Below are 22,360 nucleotides of genomic sequence, written 5' to 3' on the forward strand. Positions count from 1 at the left end.
GATTTCTTTAATGAAAAAAATAAACATAATCTGGTGTCACTGTAAATCTCCTGCTCTAGAAATCACTAAGTATATAGCAGATGCCAGGATTGCCAATAGTCACAGCCATGGGGAAGACAATGCGCATGTACAGCCTTTTTTTGATATTAGGTATTTTTTAGAATAGGTTTTTATTTTTTTGGGCAGCAAATGAACTATAACTCCTAAGGTCAATGCCAACCAAATGCTTTTTTCAGTGCAATCTTTTTTTTTTTTTTTAGTAGGGTTATTTTTAAGTTTAGGCTGTTTGTTGGGAGTTACTTTTATTGCAGAATGGGGGTCTAGTTTTTATGTGGAAAAGAGCTATGTCACTTAATGGTAATGCCCAAAAAGGCCTTTTTAGTGTTAGTTTAGGTTTTTTTTGTTTTGTTTTTTAAAGGGGGCCTTAGTTTTAGTACAGACGTAACAGTGGGTCTTTTTTATTTTTGGTAGTGTTTTTTCTGTAAATTTAGGTTTTGTTGTTTTTTTGTAAATTTTGTTTATTTCTTTCCTAAGATATGGTGAGTCCATGGTATCATCAATTAATGTGGGAATATCACTCCTGGCCAGCAGGAGGCGCCAAAGAGCACTACAGCAAAGCTGCTATATATGTTACTTCCCTTACCCATAATCCCCAGTCATTCTCTTTGCCTGCGGTGCAAGGAGGAGGTGATGTTTTGGTGTCTGATCTACAATCAAGATTTTTTTATTTTAAAGCACAGTAGGTTTGCTCTGATCTTTCAAAAGGGTCTAGCCTTAGCACATGTCAGTCTCTTCAGTAGGGCAGTGGTGGCTTTTAAGCAATTGGGAACTTGTGGGGTATAATCCTCACTGCGTTTTCCCAAAACATTTTGCTGCCCTATTTACCCTGAGTAAGTTTACTCAATCTTTCTGTATTTCCACAGGTCCATGTGAGGGAACGCATCCTCTCAAACCTGGTGAGCTGTCCTGCTGCCGGACAGATGAATATTAAGGTAAGTGCAAATTTTATTTTTCTATGTAGCAGGGAAATTTGGCACTTATTCACTTAAAACGCTGTAGGGGACATTTTGTATTATTCCTGTAAGGGTGCAGGTTTTTATGGCAGTTTTTGCAGGCACTGTTAGCGTGAGGAGTTATTTATTTTATTGATGGCTCAGTAAGGATCCGTTACTGTAACGGATTATGTACTTTTTTTTTGGGGGGGGGGGGGTTTATTGTTTGTTTTTAAGCCTGTTTTCAAGAAAGTTGTTATTTTTTTTTTAAAAAAAAAGCTTTTTTGTTTGCTGTAGGACCGCCCCTTTTAGGAAGGTTCTGATTCTTTGATGATAGAGTTTTTTGGTGCTTTTTTTCACTTCCATTAAGAGTGAGGTGCGCATATTTCAGATGGCTCTGCTGTTTAGAAGGCTTCTTGCTGTTTTTGCTTCTCTGGAAATCCGGATTGTAAACAGGATCGTTTTTTTTTCTTCAGTTTGCTGCGGGGTCTTTTCTCCAGGAGGGTCTGGAGAAGGGTTTGTCAGCTAGTACTCTGAAGGGTTAGATTTCTGCGTTGTCTATTTTGTTGCATAAGCGTTTGCCGGATGCGCCAGACGTGCAATCTTTTTGTCAGGCTTTGGTTAGGATTAGGCCTGTGTTTAAGACCGTTACTCCTTCCTGGAGTCTTAACCTTGTTCTTAGAGTTTTACAGCGGGTTCTGTTTGAACCTATGAATTCCTTAGATAGTAAGATGTTATCTTGGAAGGTTTTGTTTCTTGTTGCTATTTCTTCTGCTCAGAGAGTTTCAGAACTCTCGGCTCTGCAGTTTGATTCTCCTCATCTTATTTTTTCATTATGATAAGGTGGTTTTACGTACTAAATTAGGTTTCCTACCTAGAGGTTGTTTCAAACAAGAATATTTATCAGGAGATTGTGGTTCCTTCTTTATGTCCTAATTCTTCTTCTCCTAAGGAGCGTTCATTGCACAACCTAGATGTTGTGCGTGCATTGAAGTTCTATATTCAGACGACTAAGGACTTTCGTCAGTCTTCTGCTTTGTTTGTTTGTTTTTCTGGGAAGCACAAGGGTCAGAAAGCTACGGCTATTTCTCTTTGGCTAAGGAATATTATTCGTTTGGCCTATGAGACTGCTGGACAGCAACCTCCTGAGAGAGTCACTGCTCATTCTACGAGGGCTGTTTCTTCTTCCTGGGCATTTAAAAATTAAGCTTCTGTGGAACAGTTTTGCAAGGCTGCAATTTGGTCCTCTTTGCATACTTTTTCAAAATTTTATAAATTTGATACTTTTGGCTTCTTTTGGGAGAAGGGTTCTTCAAGCGGTGGTGCCTTCTGTTTAGGTCTGCCTGTCTTGTCCCTCCCTTATCATCTGTGTCCTCTAGCTTGGGTATTGATTCCTACTTGTAATTGATGATTCGGTGGACTCACCATATCTTAGGAAAGAAAACCTAATTTATGCTTACCTGATAAATGTATTTATTTCCGGATATGGTGAGTCTATGGCCCACCCTTTATTTAAGATAGTTCTTTTTTTTAAAACCTCAGGCACCTCTACACATTTGTGTTATCTTCTTTTGCTATTTTTCCTTTGGCCGAATGACTGGAGGTTATGGGTAAGGGAAGTGACATATATTGCAGCTTTGCTGTAGTGCTCTTTGCCACCTCCTGCTGGCGAGGAGTGATATTCCCACTAGTAATTGATAATTCCGTGGACTCACCATATCCGGAAATAAATAAATTTATCAGGTAAGCATAAATGATGTTTTTTTGTAACTTAGGAGGTGTTAGTTTAGAGGTGGTGGGGTTAGGTGTTAGGAAGGCATAGTTTTCGTTGTTTTTTTTGGTAGATTATGGGTAAATTGGTTAGGGGGCTTATTGCATTGGGGGTTGTGGTGGTGTAGGAGTTTATAGATTAGGGGCTGGTTAGGTCTCTAGGTTATGGCAGATTAGGGGTTAATAGTGTGTGTTTGGTTGGGGGTGAGGGCACGTAAGGGGTTAATAGTTTATTTTAGTACTGAATTTATATTCAATATTAAACTGATATGAAATGTCATGTATAATGCATATTATGGTAAGTATTGTTTCTAATTTAAAATGTAGTTTTTTATTGTTCTATTATATTAAGTATAAATATATAATTTTAATTATATATTTGTTTAAAATAATAAAATAAACAAACAAAAATAACTACATTTTAAATTATATACAATACTTTAAATAATATGCATTATACATAACGTTTGATATAAATGTAGCTCCTATAGTTATAATATAGAGTGTTTTTTATATACTTTACTAGTCAGGTAGATTGCAGACATTACATAGGTGTAGACATTCTGTGGGAGTTAGTTGGACGTTTCAGGTGGAGTTTAGATAAGACATAGATATAGGCGGTCTGTGGGAGTTAATTGGGCATTTCAGGGGAGTCTAGCTAAAGTATGATGTAGGCGGTAGCTGGGAGTTAGCTGGGCGTTCCAGGGGGGGAGTATAGCTAAAGTATGACATAGGTGTAGGCGTTCTGTGGGAGTTAGCCGGACGTTTCTGTGGGAGTAACCTTCACTTTGATTGGGATAAATCGCCAGCAGTGGGATATATTCCAGCCTCTGAAGTACAGGTTATGAGTAGGGTTTCAGCTATGTTTGTCTCGCCACCTTTTCAGTGGCGACACTTTACAGCGTGAGGCATTTAGTGTAGGTTTAGGGAATATTTGAAGTGTTCAGACACAAGTGGCAATGTCGGGGGATTTTTGCTGACGTAGCGCTCCCCGTTATATACTATGGGAAACACATTGCAACTTGCCGGCACTTTGCGGGTTTGCCCCTTTTATTCGAATATAATCGACAGACTGACGGACGGACGGAGAGGCTGACGAGGCCAGAAAGGCAGTTTCTCTTCGGTCTGTTGATCCTTTGAATATCTGGGCCTGCAAACATCCCACAGTAGGGCCTAAACTTGAACAGCATCTAAAAAATGCAAAAACTCTCAGCTCTGCAGTTAAAGGATTAAAAATTCCCACAACAAATCAACAGATCAAATCTAATATTTTAACCAATCCCATAAAAGAATACAAACTCTCACAGTCTACACTAATGCATTTCTGATAGGATCACTACTTAAATACTAAACAAAGGAGTGAACCAAAATGTGTATCCAATGGTGTTATATATATATATATGTGATGGTGGAATAAATATCACTGTTTATTAGTCAGGGGTGTGTATGTAATTATTTGTTTATGCTTTTATAGAGTGGAGATTTGGAAAGAGCCTCAAGTTTCCCTTGGGTTAAGTATTGTTGGGGGTCAAACCGTTATAAAGCGCCTAAAGAATGGCGAAGAGCTGAAAGGTATATTTATCAAACAAGTGCTGGAAGACAGTCCTGCAGGGAGAACACATGCCTTAAAGACTGGAGATAAAATTCTTGAGGTACGTGCAACAAAAAGACATATGAAGATGTTTGTTAATTCTGCTAAAAAAAACTATGCATATGAAAGAGCAGCGTTTAAAGTCGTTAAAAATGTATTATTTTGCATGAAAAAAATAAATTTGACAATAATAGAGCAGTAATTGTGCCAATCATAGAGATTGTTATTGGCTGATAAGGAAATCTCCCATCTTTTTTACTGGAGAAGGAAATAGCATGTTAATAAACTGTTGCTTTATTCAAGTCTGGAACATGCATTTAAAAACACAAGAGTAAAAGGTCTCTATCTATCACTTGGATATATTGACTTATCTAATGTGAAATACATTTCATTTTTAAGGTTTCTGGAGTAGACGTAAGAAGTGCCACTCACGTTGAAGCTGTTGAAGCTATAAAAAATTCCGGAAATCCAGTCATTTTTGTTATTCAGAGCTTATCATCCACTCCCAGGGTAAGTTAATTCCTGTATTGTTCTATGGTTATTGTCCAATTTTTATGAACTATTCCTAATGCAAAGTTGATAATAGATGTAAATTTGAAAAGTTTCTTAATATTGTATACTCTGCCTGAGCCATGAAAGTTTAATTTTGAGTTTTTTGTCCCCTTTCTGGGGAGGGACCTAGACAAGACATTAACAAACAATTTATTATACTTTATTTATAAAGTGGCAACATATTCTGCAGCACTGTCCATCGGGGCAGTTGATATAAGTAAAACAATGATAAAATACTTGTAAGAGACAAGACAATATTTGACACACAAATACATGAGGAATTTAGGGCCCTTTTCCTGTGGGAAGATGCAAGGAGCAGGTTATTGTTGGATCTTAGGGAGTGGGCTGGAGTATATTTTGTAATTAGTTAGGACAGGTGGGGAGGCAGCATTGTTAAGAGCTTTGTAGGTCAGAGTGAGAATTTTGAATTTAATTCTGCTGTGAATGGGAAGCGAGTGAAGGGACTCGCACAGAGGTGCAGCAGATACAGAACGGCAGGAAACATGGATTAGCCTGGCAGAGGCATTTAGGATGGATTAAAGGAGGCGAGGTGGGAGAGAGGAAGGCCACTTAGTAGGTAATTGCAGTAGTAGAGCCGGGGAATTACAAGAAAGTGTATAAGTTTCTTAGTAGTGTCAGCACTCGGAAACTGCGAATTTTGGAAATATTGCGTAGGTGTTTGCGGCAGAATGAAGGGAGAAATTGGATGTGGGGGATCGACAGATTAGAGACAAGTGTAACTCTGAGGCCGCGGGCTTGGGGTGATGGGGAGATAGTGATTCCGTTGACAGAGATAGAAAAGTAAAAAATCGGACATGTTAATCTTTAGGTAGTGAGAGGCCATCCAGGAAGAAATGCCAGATAACCTCAGTTTAAACATAAAAAATTGACTTTTTATTGAAGACTCCATAAAATCCCCACAACAGACATGGAGCAAAAGGCCCAATCCTTTGTCAACATTTGCAGCACATGTATATAACCATTAAAAACAGAAGGTAATGTATAGCTCAGTGCTATAGTACATGTATGATGCATATATAATTATGTTAAACTAATAAATTATTATAAATTGAATTCCTTCACAAATTAGACAAAATAACTTATATCCCACTCCAAGTTCAATCCTAGGGGTGCCCTGGTTTTAAATTTAAAGATCCAATAAAGTAATTTTTTATCCAGAATTTTGTTTTTATTGCAATAAATAAAAATTCTGGATAACAAATGCTTTATTTTGTCCTATTAAAGGAGTTAACAGTAGATGTATCATTAGTTTATGATTAAGCGCCACTAGGGGCTTCATTTAGTTGCAGGCAGGGGTTCTACTTTATCCTCATAGCCCACTTCCCGGGAACTACAGTTCCCAGCATCTTGTGCCTTAAGGAGTGGCTCACTGAGCATGTGCATATTAATGGTGTGATACAGACAAGAGTGGGAGTAAACGGCATGGAACATGCATTTTAAAGTTAATTCACACACTGGTGCCAAGGATAAAGCCACCTATACACAGCCATTATACTATAGTGTAAACCAATATAAATCCTGTATTTTGTACCTTGTTAATACCAAATATTCTAGAGATTATAATAATATTGTTGCATCCTCTGTGGTTTATGTACTTTTTTATTTTTTTCAGATAATTTCAACTGGGAATCCAAAGACACAAAAGGTTGACAAAGTGAACACAGGCACAACAGAAAAGGTAAGATAAGCATCATATTCACAACAAAAGCACATTTTTTAGTTTGAATGTTTATTCTTCCATCTCTATTCAAATGGTTTGTTGCCATTCTAAACCTTGTAACTGTCTATGCTTTAAAGGACATTATAGGAGAAAACTAAAACCCCACCTGTGCGGGTCCCACTGCTGATTGGGTCAGTAGCAGTTTCCACTCACAACCAGTAGTTCTCTGCAGCTCCAAAGTGGCACTTTAAGTATGTGTTTAACCCATTTGCCGAGATTAAAAGGATTGAGTTGCAAGGATGGTATTCTTCAGTTTACTTCTATTATCAAATTTGCTTCATTCCCCTGATATTCTTTGTTGAAGAGAGACCTAGGTAGATGTCTGAAGCACTACATGGCAGGAAATAGTGCTGCCCTCTTGCAAATGGATAACATTCTTGCAAATCTGCCGCCATATAGTGTTCTAGACACGTGCACACTCCTGAGATGACCTCCCTGCTTTTCAACAAAAGATGCCAAGAGAATGAAGAAAATGAAATATTAGAAGTCAAATTATAAAGTTGTTTTTAAACTGTATGCTCTATCGGAATCATGATAGAAAAAAATGGGTTTTATGTTCCTTTAAGATAATGCACAGCCTAATATTTCTTAAAGGAACATAAAAGCCTATTTTTTTCATGGATCAGACAGAGCATGTACTTCTGTTATGTCAATGTTGCTTTATTCTCATGTTATCATTTATTGAAGGAGCAGCAATGCACTACAGGGAGCTAGCTGATCACATTGGTTAGCCAATAACAACAGGCATATTTGTGCAGCTATCAATTAGCATCTAGCTCCCAGCTCTTGTGCCTATCTAGGTATGCTTTTCAAGAAAGGATACCAAAAGATCAAAGCAAATTAGATATAGAAGTACATTTTAAAAAAAATTCAAATGGTATGCTCTGTCGGAATCATGAATGAAATATTTTGGGTTTCATGTCCCTTTAAGGTTACTAAATGCTGTACATTTCTTTCTATCTCTTAACAAAAGACACATTAAATACTATTCTGTTTTAAAGACAAATGCAGTGAGTTCGAGAAAACCTTTTTATTCCGTTGGAAATCTATCACCTTTGATGTACAGGAATGGCTGCTTTGTGTTTGTAGTTAAGTTCGTATGCTATGCGCTTTCACATTGTCTTCTTACATTCAAGAGTACAGAGCAGAGTATTTGATGCAAAGAACCTCCTTCACTGAGTTAGCTTTATAGAGGCATAAAACTTGTGTATTATTTCTCATGGAGTCATTGTAATGTACAAAGCAACAGCAATTTCATTAGTGTCCCAAGAGTGGACACACAGCTTAGTAAACAAGGTGGATAGAGAATAATATTTACTGCACATAACGTGGTTTATAGCAAAAAGAATGTTTTTACTCATTTTAGAAAGTATTTTATAAATGTACTTTCAGAAGATTAAGTTATATTTTGTTGTAATTTATTTTAAGTTGTTATTTTTTATCTTCATACAAAGTTGCCATTCGGCCTGTCTATATAGAGCTTTTTTAACCCTAATTATAAAGTAAAAAATCAGATACAACATGTGATATCTTTCATACAGGTGGTGAGAGTCCACAAACCATTACTCCTGGGAAATACTCTTCCTGATCATTAGGTGGAGGCCAAACCCCAATAGCTCTATAAAACTATTCCCACCTTATGGAAAACTAGTATTGTCTTTGCCTCTGCTGTTAAAGGGGTTCTAAGACTGAGTTGAGGCCTTTTTCCCTCAGACTGCAGTGTTTGTCAGAGGTTTGTGTATGGAGCAAGGGTAGTGACACTTTTTCACCTCATTGGAATTTAGTCACCATCCTTCCACAGGAGTTGCAGGGACTTGTCCTTTGCCTCCTCGTGCTGGGTCTTCAATAAACATCTATTCCATATCCTCTGCTGATATGTTTTAGCACTGGTTTGGCTTACTACTGATTTTCCCAGTAGTTACGTGTCTATTAGTAAGTACTGTTTTTAAATTATTGGCACTCTATAAGCCTTTTGGGTAACTTATTTTTTTATGTTAGTCCCCTTTAAAATTTGTGCGCGTGTCAGGTTTTTGGGCGTGTACAGAGTTTTTCTTTTTTCCTGCTCCTCAGCTTTCAGGTCTGCACGAATCGGAATAGCGCACATAAACTCATTTTACTGCACAAAGGCTTTTAAGTTTACGCATGTCATTCCCTAACTTCTTGGAGCACTATCTAGCTGTCGGGTGTAGAGTCTGCTGGTATCGGGTTTTTGGATTAACGTTCTCTGGCCTAGTATGTTTTTAAAGAGCTTCTTTTGAAGGGGTTAAGTTTTTCCTTTTCCTCAAAGCGCTTTTTTGGGGGGATTTTAAATCCTCCATAGAAGCTAAGCCTCATGAAGGCTTTCTTCCATTGTTAATTGTTTTTATTCTAAAAAAACTGAGGTTTTACTTCCCAGCTCATTTATGTTACACATGCTTAAAGGGACACTGAACCCAAATTTTTTCTTTCATGATTCAGATAGAGCATGCAATTTTAAGCAACTTTCTAGTTTACTCCTATTATCAAATTTTCTTCATTCTCTTGGTATGTTTATTTGAAAAGCAAGAATGTAAGTTTCGATGCCGGACCATTTTTGGTGAACAACCTGGGTTGTCCTTGCTGATTGGACAGCACAAATAAACAAGTGCTGTCCATGGTCTGAACCAAACATTTGCTGGCTCCTTAGCTTAGATGTCTTCTTTTTCAAATAAAGATAGCAAGAGAACGAAGAATAATTGATAATAGGAGTAAATTAGAAAGTTGCTTAACAATTGCATGCTCTATCTGAATCACAAAAGAAAAAATTTGGTTTCAGTGTCCCTTTAAGTGTTTTAATGCATTCAGTCCAGTCTAATGTTGCTCTTTCTACTAAGGGTATTACTGCTTATTCTGTTTGTTCCTTGCAGGGTACTTCTAGAGATTTTGCTCCTGGATTAAAGGACTTTATACGTTCAACAGTATTTGAAATGTTGGCAGTTATGCCGCCTTCAAGTAAGCATGAAAGGTCAGTTCATAATTCTCCTAGCTCTAAGCCTGCTTAGGTTAATGATTCTGCTAATGTTTCTGCTGAGTCCTCAGAAGGAGAGGTTTTCTCTGATGATCATGGATCTACCTCTGATCATGAATCAGAGACTTCCTCTTTTTTATGTTTATAGTTGATCATATTCTTTCTCTTTTAAAGGAGATTTTGCTTACTTTAGGGATTAAAGATCCTAAAGTAGCTGAGGACAAGTCTGTAAATCGTTTAGATTTAATTTATAAACCCATGGTTAAATCATCTAAGGTTTTCCCTGATGCTGTCTCAGTGATAGTCTCTAGGGAATGGTCTAAGCCAGGTAGTCCCTTTAATACTTCTGCAAGGTTTAACAAAATGTAATATGTAATATTGAACTTTGGGAACTGTCCCTATAGTGGATGGGGCCATTTCTACCTTGGCTAAGTGTACTACTATTAATTTGGAAGATAGTTCTTCCTTTAAAGACCCTGTAGATAGGAAATTAGGATCCTTCCATAGAAGGGCTTTTTTTTTAAGCAGCATATTTATTTAGGTCAGCAGTCTCTATTGCTGGTGTGACTGCTGTTTCTGGTTCAATTTTTAACATCAATAGGATTAATGCCAAGAGTATGTCTTTGGCAGTTCTCTCCAGAAGAGCTTTATGGTTAAAGTCTTGGCCTGCTTATAAAGTGTCTAAATACAGACTTGGAAATAATGTTTTGGTTCTGATTTGAATTCAATTATTTATATGGTGATTGGAAATAAAGGAGCTTTTCTTCCACAGCACAAGGAGTCCAGGGTTAAATCTAAAGCTTATTTAATTATCAGATAAGAGCTAACCGGCACTACAATCTAGAAGAGTGGGAAAAAACGTATCAAATACAAATATGTCTATTAGATAAGGTGCTAATCCTCCAAATAATTAAATTACACAAAAAAGTGAAAGTATGGGGGCTTACAGCACTATTCCCTACTAATAAAACATAGCCTTTATAAGTAAATGAAAGTCATTGACAGAAGGGAATATCACATCTATTCACCCTGCTCACATACCCCCCTCCCACTGGGTAAGGTTATATAGTACAGAAAATAAACAGAAAAGTAAAAAAAAGAGCAAACAAGTTTCCACCATACACGGCCTTTTTTGCTGCACTATCTTTTCTAACTTGCCTCTCCACTATCCCACCTGATGCTGAGATTCCAGTATATCATCCAGGACTCTTTGGGATTAGTGTGATGCTTTCTTTTTTTAACTTTTTCTGTTTATTTTCTTATTCACTCTGCTTTTTTCAGTACTAAATAACCTTACCCAGTGGGAGGGTGGTATGTGAACAGGGTGATTAGATGAGATATTACCGTCTGTCAATGATTTTAATTTATTTATTAAGGCTGTGTTTTATTAGAAGGGAATAGTGATGTAAGCCCCCATACTTTCTCTTTTTTGTGTAATGTAATTCTAAAGCTTCTAATCATTTTTGTTCCTTTTGTCTAAACAGGGAAAAAAAATTCCGCCTCTCAAAAGCAAGGTCCCTTTGGTTCCACCTGGAAGCCAAGTTTTAACTGGAAAAGGCTTAAACAGTCCAAATATCTACCCCTATTTCCAAGTCTCCATGAAGGTGCGGCCCCCAACTCGGAGGCTCTGGTAGGGGGCAGGAGGTTATGCTTTTTTCAGGAAGTTTGGTTTCAGTCTGTTCCCGATCTCTGGGTTCTAAATAAAGTTTCTCAGGGTTACCGGATACGTTTCAGAACAAGGCCTCCTAGAGGAAGGTTTATTCTGTCCAAAGTTCCAAAGGACGCTTTAAAGGCTCAAGCCTTTTTTTCAGTCCGTTTCAGATCTAGAATTTATGGGAGTGATTGTTTCTGTTCCGTTGTTGGAACAAGGGATGTCATTTTATACAAATCTCTTCATTGTTCTAAAGAAGTAGGGAACTTTCAGACCAGTTTTGAATGTGAAAGCTCTGAATAAATTTGTTCCTACTTTAAAAATGGAGACTATTCAAACTGTTCTGCCTTTTGTTCAGCAAGGTCAGTTTATGTCCACAATAGATTTTAAAGGATACTTACCTTCATATTCCAATTCACAGGGAGCATGATCAGTTTCTAAGGTTTGCACTTTGTTTATTGCTCTACCATTTGGTCTGGCTACAGCTCAAAGAACTTTTTCAAAGGTTCTGGGTGCCCTTCTGTCTGTGATCAGAACTCAGGGTATTGCAGTGTTTCCCTACCTGGATGATATATTGGTTCAAGATCCATCTTTTCATTTAGCAGAACCTCACACCAACAGACTGTTGTTTCTTCAACAGCATGGTTGTAAGATCAATCTTCCAAAGAGTTCTTTAGTTCCTCAAATAACGGTTACTTTTCTGGAGGTACAAATAGATTGTTTCCAAGAGACTTTCTTTAACAGATCAGAGAAGGCTGAAGCTGTATAAACCTTCAGCCTCAGGTGTTAGGTCTCATGATTGCTGCATCAGATGTTAATCTGTTTGCTCGTTTTGACATGAGGCCTTTTCTGCTTTGTATGCTTTGCTAATGTTGCAGGGATCATACTCTGCTGTCTTGAGATTTTTCTTGATCACATAACGTCTTGGTGGCAGGATCAACAGCTTATTATGCAAGGGGCTCCTTTTGCTTGTTCCATCTGTACTGGGATAACTACAGATGCAAGTCTTACAGGTTGGGGGACCATCTTGGGGTCTCTAAGGGGTACAGGGGGTTTGGGCTCCTTTGGAGGCAAGGTTGGCAATAAATGTTCTAGAACTCTGTGCTATTTTCAGAGCTCTTCAGAGTTGGCCTCTGTTGAAAATGGAGTTTGAACCTTTGCATAAGGTGGATATTAAGCTTTTCTTGGAAAGTTTTTGTTTCTTTAGGCTATCTGTTCTGCTTGATGAGTTTCTGAATTATCTCCTCTTTCCTGTGATTCTCCATATCTAATTTTTCATCTGGATAAGACAGTTTTGAGAACCAAGTTAGACTTTTTGGCTAAGGTTGTGTCTTCGAATAATATAAGTCAGGAAATTGTTGTCCTTTGTTTGTTCCACATAAACACACAGATGAGGAGCACTGGAGTTAAATCAGTTGCTTTATTGTCCAATTTAAATTACAGAACAAAGTATAAAAAGTACATGGATGCCCCTATTAGGTGCACTGAAACAGCTGACGTATTTTGGCTGGGGCTGTAATCATTATTGCTGGACTCTCACCACCTGTATGAAAGAAAACATAATTTATGCTTACTTGAAAAATTCATAGATTGTGTTTAATGTCCCTTTAAATCAGTGATGCAACAGTCTTTGGTGTTTCTTTTGAACACAAGAATTGAACATTCTAGGTTTTATAGCTGTTCCTCATTATCAATAATTCACCCATTTCAACAAGTTGTCTGTGTTTCAAGCAAAAATATCCTTAATCAGAAGTTGGTATGAGTAGTTTGTATACCCAAGGCTGATGTCCTACACTCTATTCTGCCAGTCCATTAGTACTGAATTATTCATTCATTGCAGCAGATAAGCATAATTTATGGCCTGGTGCGTGATGTTTTGCTTTAGATTTAAGCTATTTTACTAATAGCTTTAATCATTAGGTGCATTATGACAATTTAATTACAGTACAAATTACTCATGTATACATTTTTGCAACTAAGCATTTAGAAAGCATCTCCAGATGGTGTTTACTTTTAAATAAATAGGATCTTATTAAATTAATTCTAAAAGTCTAACATGTATGCTTCAAAACGGTGCCCATTAACCAGTAATTATAATTTCTAAGCAACCATCTAGATTGCATGCCATTGAATTGTTAGTGTATGTATTGTTTTAATGTGTTTTGTATTTGTTGCTTTTATAATCCTTTTACTTCCTATTTTATAATATTTTCTATTTATGAGGACCCTTTTCTGTATGTAATGTCAAAAGTAGTTATCGGTGGTTTGATTTATCCAGGTAACCGGCTTTATCTGGTTGGAGTTGCACTTAACAGATTAAACAATTCTTTTCTGGAGAAACGTTAAAAGCTGGTTTATCATCCTAAAAGGGGTATTGAACAGTTTTCCTTTGGTAAACAAAAATATGTTAAATCAAAGTAAATATTAAAAGAAAAAGATTATGTAAAGAAACAGCAAATAACTTACTTGTTTTCTTGTAAATTTAGCACTTAGAAATTCTCAGTGTAGCCCCTCCCCCAGTGTTTTAAGAGCAGAAGATTTTCAAAACCTAAGTTTTTATTCTGTCAGTTCTGGGCATAAAAAAATATGACTCTGTTCACAAGCCTATAAGTTTTGTGGCTTGAGGCTAAGATAAAACTTCCTGCAAAGGTGTGTCTTCTCCTTGTAGGGCTGTGACAGGAAGCACAAATGTATTGTAAACAAAATAAATAAAAAGGTAAAATACATTTAAATAGATACATAATACATAATTATACGTGCAATGCTTTCTTTTAAAGGGACAGTCTAGAGAAAAATATTTTTTCATGATTCGCATAGGGCATGTAATTTTAAACAACTTTCCAATTTACTTTTATCATCAATTTTGCTTTGTTCTCTTGGTATTCTTAGTCGAAAGATAAATCTATGTAGGCTCATATGCTAATTTCTTAGCCCTTGAAGGCCGCCTCTTATCTGAATGTATTCTGGCAGTTTTTCATAACTAGAGGGCGTTAGTTCATGTGTGCCATATAGATAATATTGTGCTCATGCCCGTGGAGTTGCCTAGGAGTCAGCACTGATTGACTAAAATGCAAGTCTGTCAGAAGAACTGAAATAAGGGGAGAGTCTGCAGAGGCTTAGATACAAGGTAATTACAGAGATAAAAAGTGTATTAATATAACAGTGTTGGTTATGTAAAACTGGGGAATGGGTAATAAAGGGATTATCTATATTTCTTTCTAATGACACGGTGAGTCCACGGATCATCATAATTACTATTGGGAATATCACTCCTGGCCTGCAGGAGGAGGCAAAGAGCACCACAGCCAAAGCTGTTAAATACCATTGCCCTTACCCACAACCCCCAGTCATTCTCTTTGCTTGTAGTTGCAAGTAGGAGGTAAAGTTAGGTGTCTGATTCTTCAATCAAGAGTTTGTTATTTTTAAAGCAGAGCAGGCTGCTCTGACTTTTTTTCTGGGGTTTAGCTGTAGTCCATGTCACTCTCTTCAGTAGAGCCAATAGTTTTTGCTGCCCTATCTTGAAAGTCTGAGTAAGATTTCTTTCTTTTTTTCCACAGGTCCATGTGAGGGAAAATGCCTCTCAAACCAGGTGAGTTACCCTGCTACCAGGCAGGTTTACATTGAGGTCTATGTGAGGAGTGGCTTCTTCTCATACTGGTCAGACTGTCCTCCTGCTGGACAGCGGGATTGCAGGTAAGTGCCTTTTGTTCTTCTATATGGAGGACTGTGCACTTATAACATATACTGCAATCATTGGAAGAATATATCTGGGTAATCCCTTATGCCTCATGTGTATTAACATTAGTTATGGAGAGCTCATTTTAGATTATTGAGTTTTCTCCTTATTTCCTATAGACTTAACAAAGTTACATGGCTGAGAGGGCATAGGTCTCCTAATTGGCTTCCTTGTTTATATTTACAAGGACTGTTTACTTGGGCTGTCTTTTTATTGTTACGGCTCTATTTGCAGAGTGTTTTCAATGGCCGCAATTCAGGTTTTTTAGCTGCGCAATACCGTGGCTTCTGTTTGCAGGGGAAGTGTCTTACAAGTGGCGCTTTTCTAGCCGACTTTTTTTATCTGTTTATTCCTGTTGGAAGGCTATCTAATAGTGATGTGTTCCCTTCAGAGTAGTTTTTTTATTTTTTATGTTCTTCTCAGAGGAGGCGCTGATGTTTTCTGTTTCCAGAAAATGTTTTAGATATTTATTATTATTATTATCAGGTATTTGTAGAGCGCCAACAGATTCCGCAGCGCTGTAAACAAATTTGGTCTACAGGATAGCTTTTGTAGGGGTCAAGTGGGTAGAGGGCCCTGCCGAGAGTTTCACTGTTGTAGTCGGCTCTTATGAAGCGATCTGTAAACAGCTGGGCCCATAGGCTTACATTCTAAGGGGTTCAAGGGGAAAGCAATGGCGTTAGGGAAGGTTAGTGTTGGTTGTATGCATCCCTGAATAGTAGAGTTTTTAGGGAGTGCTTGAAGCTGTTAAAACTAGGGGAGAGTCTTATGGAGCGAGGAAGGGAATTCCACAAGATGGGGGAAAGTCTGTAGAAGTCCTGTAAACGTGAATGTGAGGAAGTAACAAGAGAGGAGGAGAGGAGGATATCCTGAGCTGATCGAAGGGGATGGGAGGGAGAGTATCTAAAGACAAGTTCTGAGATGTAGGGGGGAGCAGTGCAGTTGAGAGCTTTATATGTCAGGGTGAGGATTTTATGTTTAATCCTAGAGGCAAGAGGAAGCCAGTGAAGGGATTGGCAGAGGAAGATGAGCCTGGCAGAGGCATTCATAATGGATTGTAAAGGAGCTATGCGGCAGCTAGGTAGACCAGAGAGGACGGAGTTGCAGTAGTCGAGGCGGGAAAGGATGAGAGAGTGGATTAAAATCTTGGTTGTATCTTGTGTAAGGAAATGTCTAATTTTAGTGATGTTTTTAAGGTGGAAGCGGCAGGCTTTAGCCAAGGACTGAATGTGAGGAGTGAAGGAAAGATCTGAGTCAAGTGTGACCCCCAAGACATCGAGGGTGCGGGGTAGGGGTAATGATGGAGTTATCAACAGTTATAGAAATTTTGGGGGTGGAGACATTGGAAGAAGGGGGAAAAATAAGGAGTTCAGTTTTGGAGAGATTTAGCTTAAGGCAGTGAGAGGACATCCAAGATGAGATGTGAGAAAGACAGTTAGTGACACGGGTTAGTAAGGAAGGAGGTAGGTCTGGTGCAGAGAGGTAGATTTGGGTGTCATCAGCATACAAATGGTATTGAAACCCATGGGACTTTATTAAGGAACCTAGTGACGACGTGTAGATTGAAAAGAGAAGGGGACCAACTACAGAGCCTTGCTGTCTCTGTAGAGTGATGGGAACGAAATCCAGATTGCAGTGGGTCAAGAAGAGAGTTTAGTGTAAGGAAATGGGATAGACGTGCATAAACTAGCTTTTTGAGGAGCTTTGAGGCAAGAGGGAGTAGGGAAATAGTTGCGGTAATTGGAAGGGGAGGTTGGATCGAGGGAAGGTTTTTTGAGGATAGGTGTGACCAGTGCATGTTTTAGAGATGAGGGAAATATACCAGTGCTGAGGGAGAGGTTGAAAATGTTTGTGAGTATGGGGGTGAGGGTAGAAGAGAGGGAGGGGAGTAGCTGTGAGGGGATGGGGTCGAGGGGACAGATAGTGAGGTGGAAGGACAGTATAAGGGCAGAAACTTCATCCTCATTAACAGGGGCAAAAGAGCTGCATTTTTGGATATTTGGGTTTTGGGTGAGCTTTTGAGGGGGTGGGAGATTGGAAGTATGATGAGAGCTGATTTCACTTCTGATGGAATCAATTTTGTTGTTGAAGTGGCTGGCAAAATCTTGAGGTGAGAGAGAGGTTGTGTTAGGAGGTGGGGGTGGGCGGAGTGTTGAACGTGGAGAACAGACGGTTAGGGTTAGAGGAAAGAGTAGAGATAAGATTAGAAAAATATTTTTGCTAAAATCAGCCAATAGGGATGGGGACTTCCTAGAAGGAGGAGCTAGACAGAGCACGCGAAAGCGGCGTGTTACCTGCAGGAGCTCAATGAAGAACCAATACCGGTCACGGTCCGTTGCTGGAGTCTGCAAACGTACTCCCTAGGACACTGCCCTATTTTAATTAGGGTGCGACCTGGAAGTCCGCCACTAGCCGCCGGAGGCTCACTCGCTAGAGCCACAGCCAAGCCACTATTATTTTGCTTAAATAGTGAGCAATGTACAACAAAACCCAGAGACTGAATTTACCTGGCAGAGATTTGAACTAATACCCAGTCTAACACAAGGGTTGCCAAGTCCTTACGCTCCGCCCCTGCGCCGGCGGAGGTGAACGCCAAGAAAGAAACCCTGATTGCTTTGATCCTCCTCACCTGGCTGAGAGCAGATACAGAGAGGAGACTGTCTTTGCTCATACTGACCAACTCTGCTGCGGAGGAACGCCAAGGAAAAGAAAAAAAATCTTGCCTGTCCTGGTTTCTCTTACCTGGTGGAGATCTGTTGCTAAGAGGAGGTTAACCTGGTCCACTCAGACCGGCTCTGTTACGGAGGAATGCCGAGGAAATAAAACCCTGACAGCACTGATATCTCACCTGGCTGAGAGTGTAGACTGGCTCCCCTACAGAGCAGAGGAGTACTGATCGAAACAGGAGTGCGGTAGCTGCCCTGCTGCATTGGAGCCCGGGGATTTCCCTTTCGCGAGGAGTGAGGCGGCAGCACACCTGTCAGAAGGATAGGAAGCACCGGATGGCGAGGTCGCTGCTGCTGTGGGAAAAGAAGACCTCCCGTAGGTGGAACCGAGGGGGTAACTAGAGCTAAGTCCTATCAGAGTGAAACACCGGGACCTACCCCTAATAGCAAAATCCGGGGTTGCAGAGACTATCGCAGAGGGATCTGCTGGACATAGAGTCTATTTTTTTCTGAAGGAGTACTGCCCAGGGCCTACAGTTACCTATACTTGGCCAAGCTACTATATCTAGATCTATTCTGAGCAAGGAGAAAAAAAAACTATTCAAAATCTCCACCACGCAAGTACTCTCTTTTTTCTTCACTGAAGCTTCTATTTAAGGTTATAACACTCTGCTTGCAGATATACAAATGTTGCATTAATCCGTGTGCCTATAAATTTCCATGTAACAACCATTATATTATAACAAGACTCTTTAGACTACTCACAGTTGTTTTCTGGATGGCAACAAATTGTTTCTTTTTTTCACAGATACAATAATAAGTGGGAAGCAGGTCATTTTATATATATTGTGGCAATATAATCTGGAAACTGTTGCTTGTTTGCCTTATAGTTTATTTTGTAAATTTGAATCTGTATATATGTTTGCCTGTTAGCGTTTGAAAATACTATGACAGATTGATTATACTGATATAAGTTATGAGCTTATACCCTGATGTAGATACCCAGAGAAGTCTGGAAATTTAGAATCTTTGATAGACATCTGACGCAGGCTGTCTCTATATAATTTACACGTTAAAGTGCTAATAGGGTAAAAAAATATTTACAGTATTTTGAATATAACTCTGGACCCCCAAGAGAGATGGGTAGTTTTGGAGATACAGGTGGACGGTCTCCAATTGCTGATCTGTAATGTATATGGCCCTAATAACATAGAACCCAGCTTCTGGAATAATTTAGTTTTCATGCTAACCAAATTTCACGGACAGAATATAATTCTAGCGGGTGACTTTAACCTAACCCCTACAGAAAAGCTGGACAAAAGCTCTTCTAAAAAGTCTGCCTTCTCCAATCAGAAGGCAAAAATTTTTAAACAAATATGTAAAAATCTAAAGCTACATGATATATGGCGACTGCAGCATCCGGATACAAGGTCCTTCACCTGTGACTCCAAAAGCCATGGTTCCTTTTCTCGGATAGATTTTTTTTTGCTGTCCAGCTCTTTAATTAAATTAGAAATTAAACAAACAGTCGCCCGGGAAGAACTTAAAATAAACATTAAATATAAAGGTCAATTCGGGAAGTCGGCCAAATTTTTATCCAGGCTAGATAAGGCCAGGAAAAAATCTAATACAATAGAAGCAATCTATGAGGGGACAAACAGAGTTACTGACCAACTAAGAATTAAAAATGTTTTCTTAGAATATTACCAAAACTTATACACAGCAAAATAAGTTAATATGGAGAACAAGAATAATTTTTGGCATAAGATTAGTTTGCCTAAAATATCTCAAGAAGCAGTTAGTGCCCTTAATAGACCTATTACGAAAGAAGAGGTTCTTGAAGCTATAAATACTGCTAAAGTCAACAAAGCCCCTGGTCCGGATCAGATACCTGTTGAAATGTATAAAATACTCAGATCAGAATTAGCAGATATTTTAGTTTTACTGTTTAATGGATACTATATAGATGGTATAAGTATGTCAAAATATTTCTCAGAGTCTATCATATCATTGATTTTGAAAAAAGGGAAAGACCCTCTAGATCCTAAGTCATATAGGCCTATCTCACTACTCAACGTAGATTATAAGTTATTAACTCACATTGTTGAGAACCGATTAAAATTTTGTCTCGATCCCATCATTCATAATGATCAAACGGGCTTTATGTACCAAAGATCCTCTACCAAGAATATCCGGAAAGTAGCTTTAGTATTAGAGCACTTTTGGAATAAAACATCTGAGAGAAGAACAGACAACCAGGACTTTGCGCTAATTACAATCAATGCCGAAAAGGCGTTCGATTCGGTAGGCTGGGATCATTTATTTTCGACTTTAAATTTCTTTGGCTTCTCAGGTCATTTTGCACAATTTATTAAAATTTTATACGACCATCCCCGATCCAGCATTGTAATTAATGGTAGTTATGCTTCAAATCTAACATTACACAGGGGAAGGAGACAAGGATGCCCACTTTCCCCGTTACTATTCAATCTCGCTATAGAGCCCCTGGCTGTCTTATTGCGACAAGAACTACAAGGTATTAGACTAGGACAGGAGAAATTAGTATTATCTTTATATGCAGATGACCTATTATTATACATCAGAAATACTGAGAGGAACATACCACAGGCCTTAAATATCATCGATAGGTTTAGTTCTATCTCAGGTTATAAAATTAATGCTAATAAGTCTGAAATCCTTTGGTTACATAAGACGAAAAAAAGTATACAAGACCACCCTTTCCAAGAGTCTTTAAGCATTAAGTACTTAGGACTAAACTTTCATGCTGATCCAAATCAATGGTATGAACTAAATTACTCTCCTTTTTTTAAAAAAGTTACAGAGAAATTACAGCGCTGGATCACGTTTCCTATATCCCTCTCGGCTAAGGTAATGATCATAAAAACTATACTGTTCCCTCAATTAATGTACATTATGCAAAATTTGCCACTATTTATAAAGAGTCAAGATATAAAAAGGTTTAATAGAGAGTGTGCTAATTTTTTTTGGAATAATAAAAGACATATGCTATCTATAGCAAAATTAACACTCAGATTTGATAAAGGTGGCTTATCTTTTCCCGATATCAAAAAGTATAACATAGCCACGTTAGCTCGTTTTGCATTTGACTGGGTAACAGAATCTAGCTATCTGACACGTGTATCTGGAAGAACAACTTTGTGCCCCATATACATTGAAAGCCCTGTTGCATTCCCCGACAGCACATCTCCCAAAGGATATTAAAAAGATGTTATTGATTCGCAATACTATTGAAGCATGGCAGAAATTGAATAAGCTACTTAATCTCAATTTTGAAATATCCCCTCTCCTGCCAATACAAGGTAACCCAAATTTCACGCCAGGCTTATCCTATGAAGTTTACAATGTATGGTCTCAAAAAGGCCTATCATATGTCTATCAATGTTTAAATAATTCCCGTCAGATTAGATCATTTGAGGACATTGCTAGAGAATTTGATCTTTCAAACAAAACTTTTTTGCTTACTTGCAGATTAGACATTTTATAGCAGAAAATAAAATAGCATACCCAGAACCTGAAGGATGGGGGCAAATTGAAACATATTTAACATATTATAAATCAGGCAAACATAGTATTGCCTTATTATATCAAATTATGATCGCTAAACAGGGCCAAATAATAACTGAGGGTCTATCCGAGAAATGGAATACTCATTTTGATAACATGACTATAGATATGCTAAAATCAAGTTTTAAGTGGGTTAAAAGTGCTACTATCTCAACAGCTTGGAAAGAATCACACATAAAGTTAATTAACAATGCCTATCTGACACCAATGAAAATGACTAAATGGAACTTAAATTCCGTTCACAACTGTCCCAGGTGCAACAATCTAGGTGCAGATATAGTGCATTGTTTCTGGGAATGCCCCAAAATTCTACAGTTTTGGACCAAAATAGAATTTTGGCTCAATAAGAGGTCAGATACCAGAGTAAAGCTTACACCTAAACATATTTTTTTTCTTTTTTTTCCTTCCACTATAGAGAACAATAGAGATAATACTAACCTCATTAATACAGTAATCCTACTGGGACGTAACTTAATATTAAAATATTGGAAAAGCAAAAAGGCTCCCCCTCTGTCTTGCTTCATTAATTCAATATATGCACAACTAATTTTTGAACAATTGACTATTTCAATTGTACAAAAAAGAAAAATTAAAGCCTTTTTTGCAAAATGGTTAAGAGTTATTTTATCCTACCCACGCGATATTCAGTTTTCTCTTATCTCTAATTTTAGAAGGACAGAATATTTTGAAACTCTGATTTTGACGGGGGTCTTCCCAACTGAATGGTATTGATTTGAGATAAACCTAGCCCGAGTGGGCAGTGGAAAGTATAGGTAATATGGGGAGAAGGGATGGTTAAGAGGAGTGGGGTTTCAGAGAGTATTTCGCCCCCCTTTTTTTTTTTTTTTTCCCTTATTATTGTCCGTGTTATGAGTGGATGAATGGATTCCCTCCACCCTCTCCCACTGTGGAAAGAAAGGTGGTAAGGTTAAAATTCTGTGAAAATTTCATTATGGGTATGAGAATTTATTTTGTTTGAACTCTATTGATAAATTAAGATGGAGATATAATTATAGATTTTATTATATGACTGCAATATGATGTTTTCTTTGTCTTGAAACTGTACCCA

General features: G+C 38.1%; 1 protein-coding gene across 1 annotated transcript in view; it reads left to right on the forward strand.

Moving 5' to 3' along the window:
- The window catches only part of PATJ (PATJ crumbs cell polarity complex component), a gene marked incomplete in the record, with an annotated part of 974,742 nt that overhangs the window by 499,987 nt on the left and 452,395 nt on the right, over positions 1-22,360 (forward strand). The window contains 3 exon segments of the mRNA XM_053693647.1: positions 4,237-4,414; positions 4,753-4,863; positions 6,539-6,604. Coding sequence (XP_053549622.1) covers positions 4,237-4,414; positions 4,753-4,863; positions 6,539-6,604 — 355 coding nt within the window.

Source organism: Bombina bombina, chromosome 10 (assembly GCF_027579735.1).
Source record: "Bombina bombina isolate aBomBom1 chromosome 10, aBomBom1.pri, whole genome shotgun sequence".
NCBI classification, from domain to species: domain Eukaryota; kingdom Metazoa; phylum Chordata; class Amphibia; order Anura; family Bombinatoridae; genus Bombina; species Bombina bombina.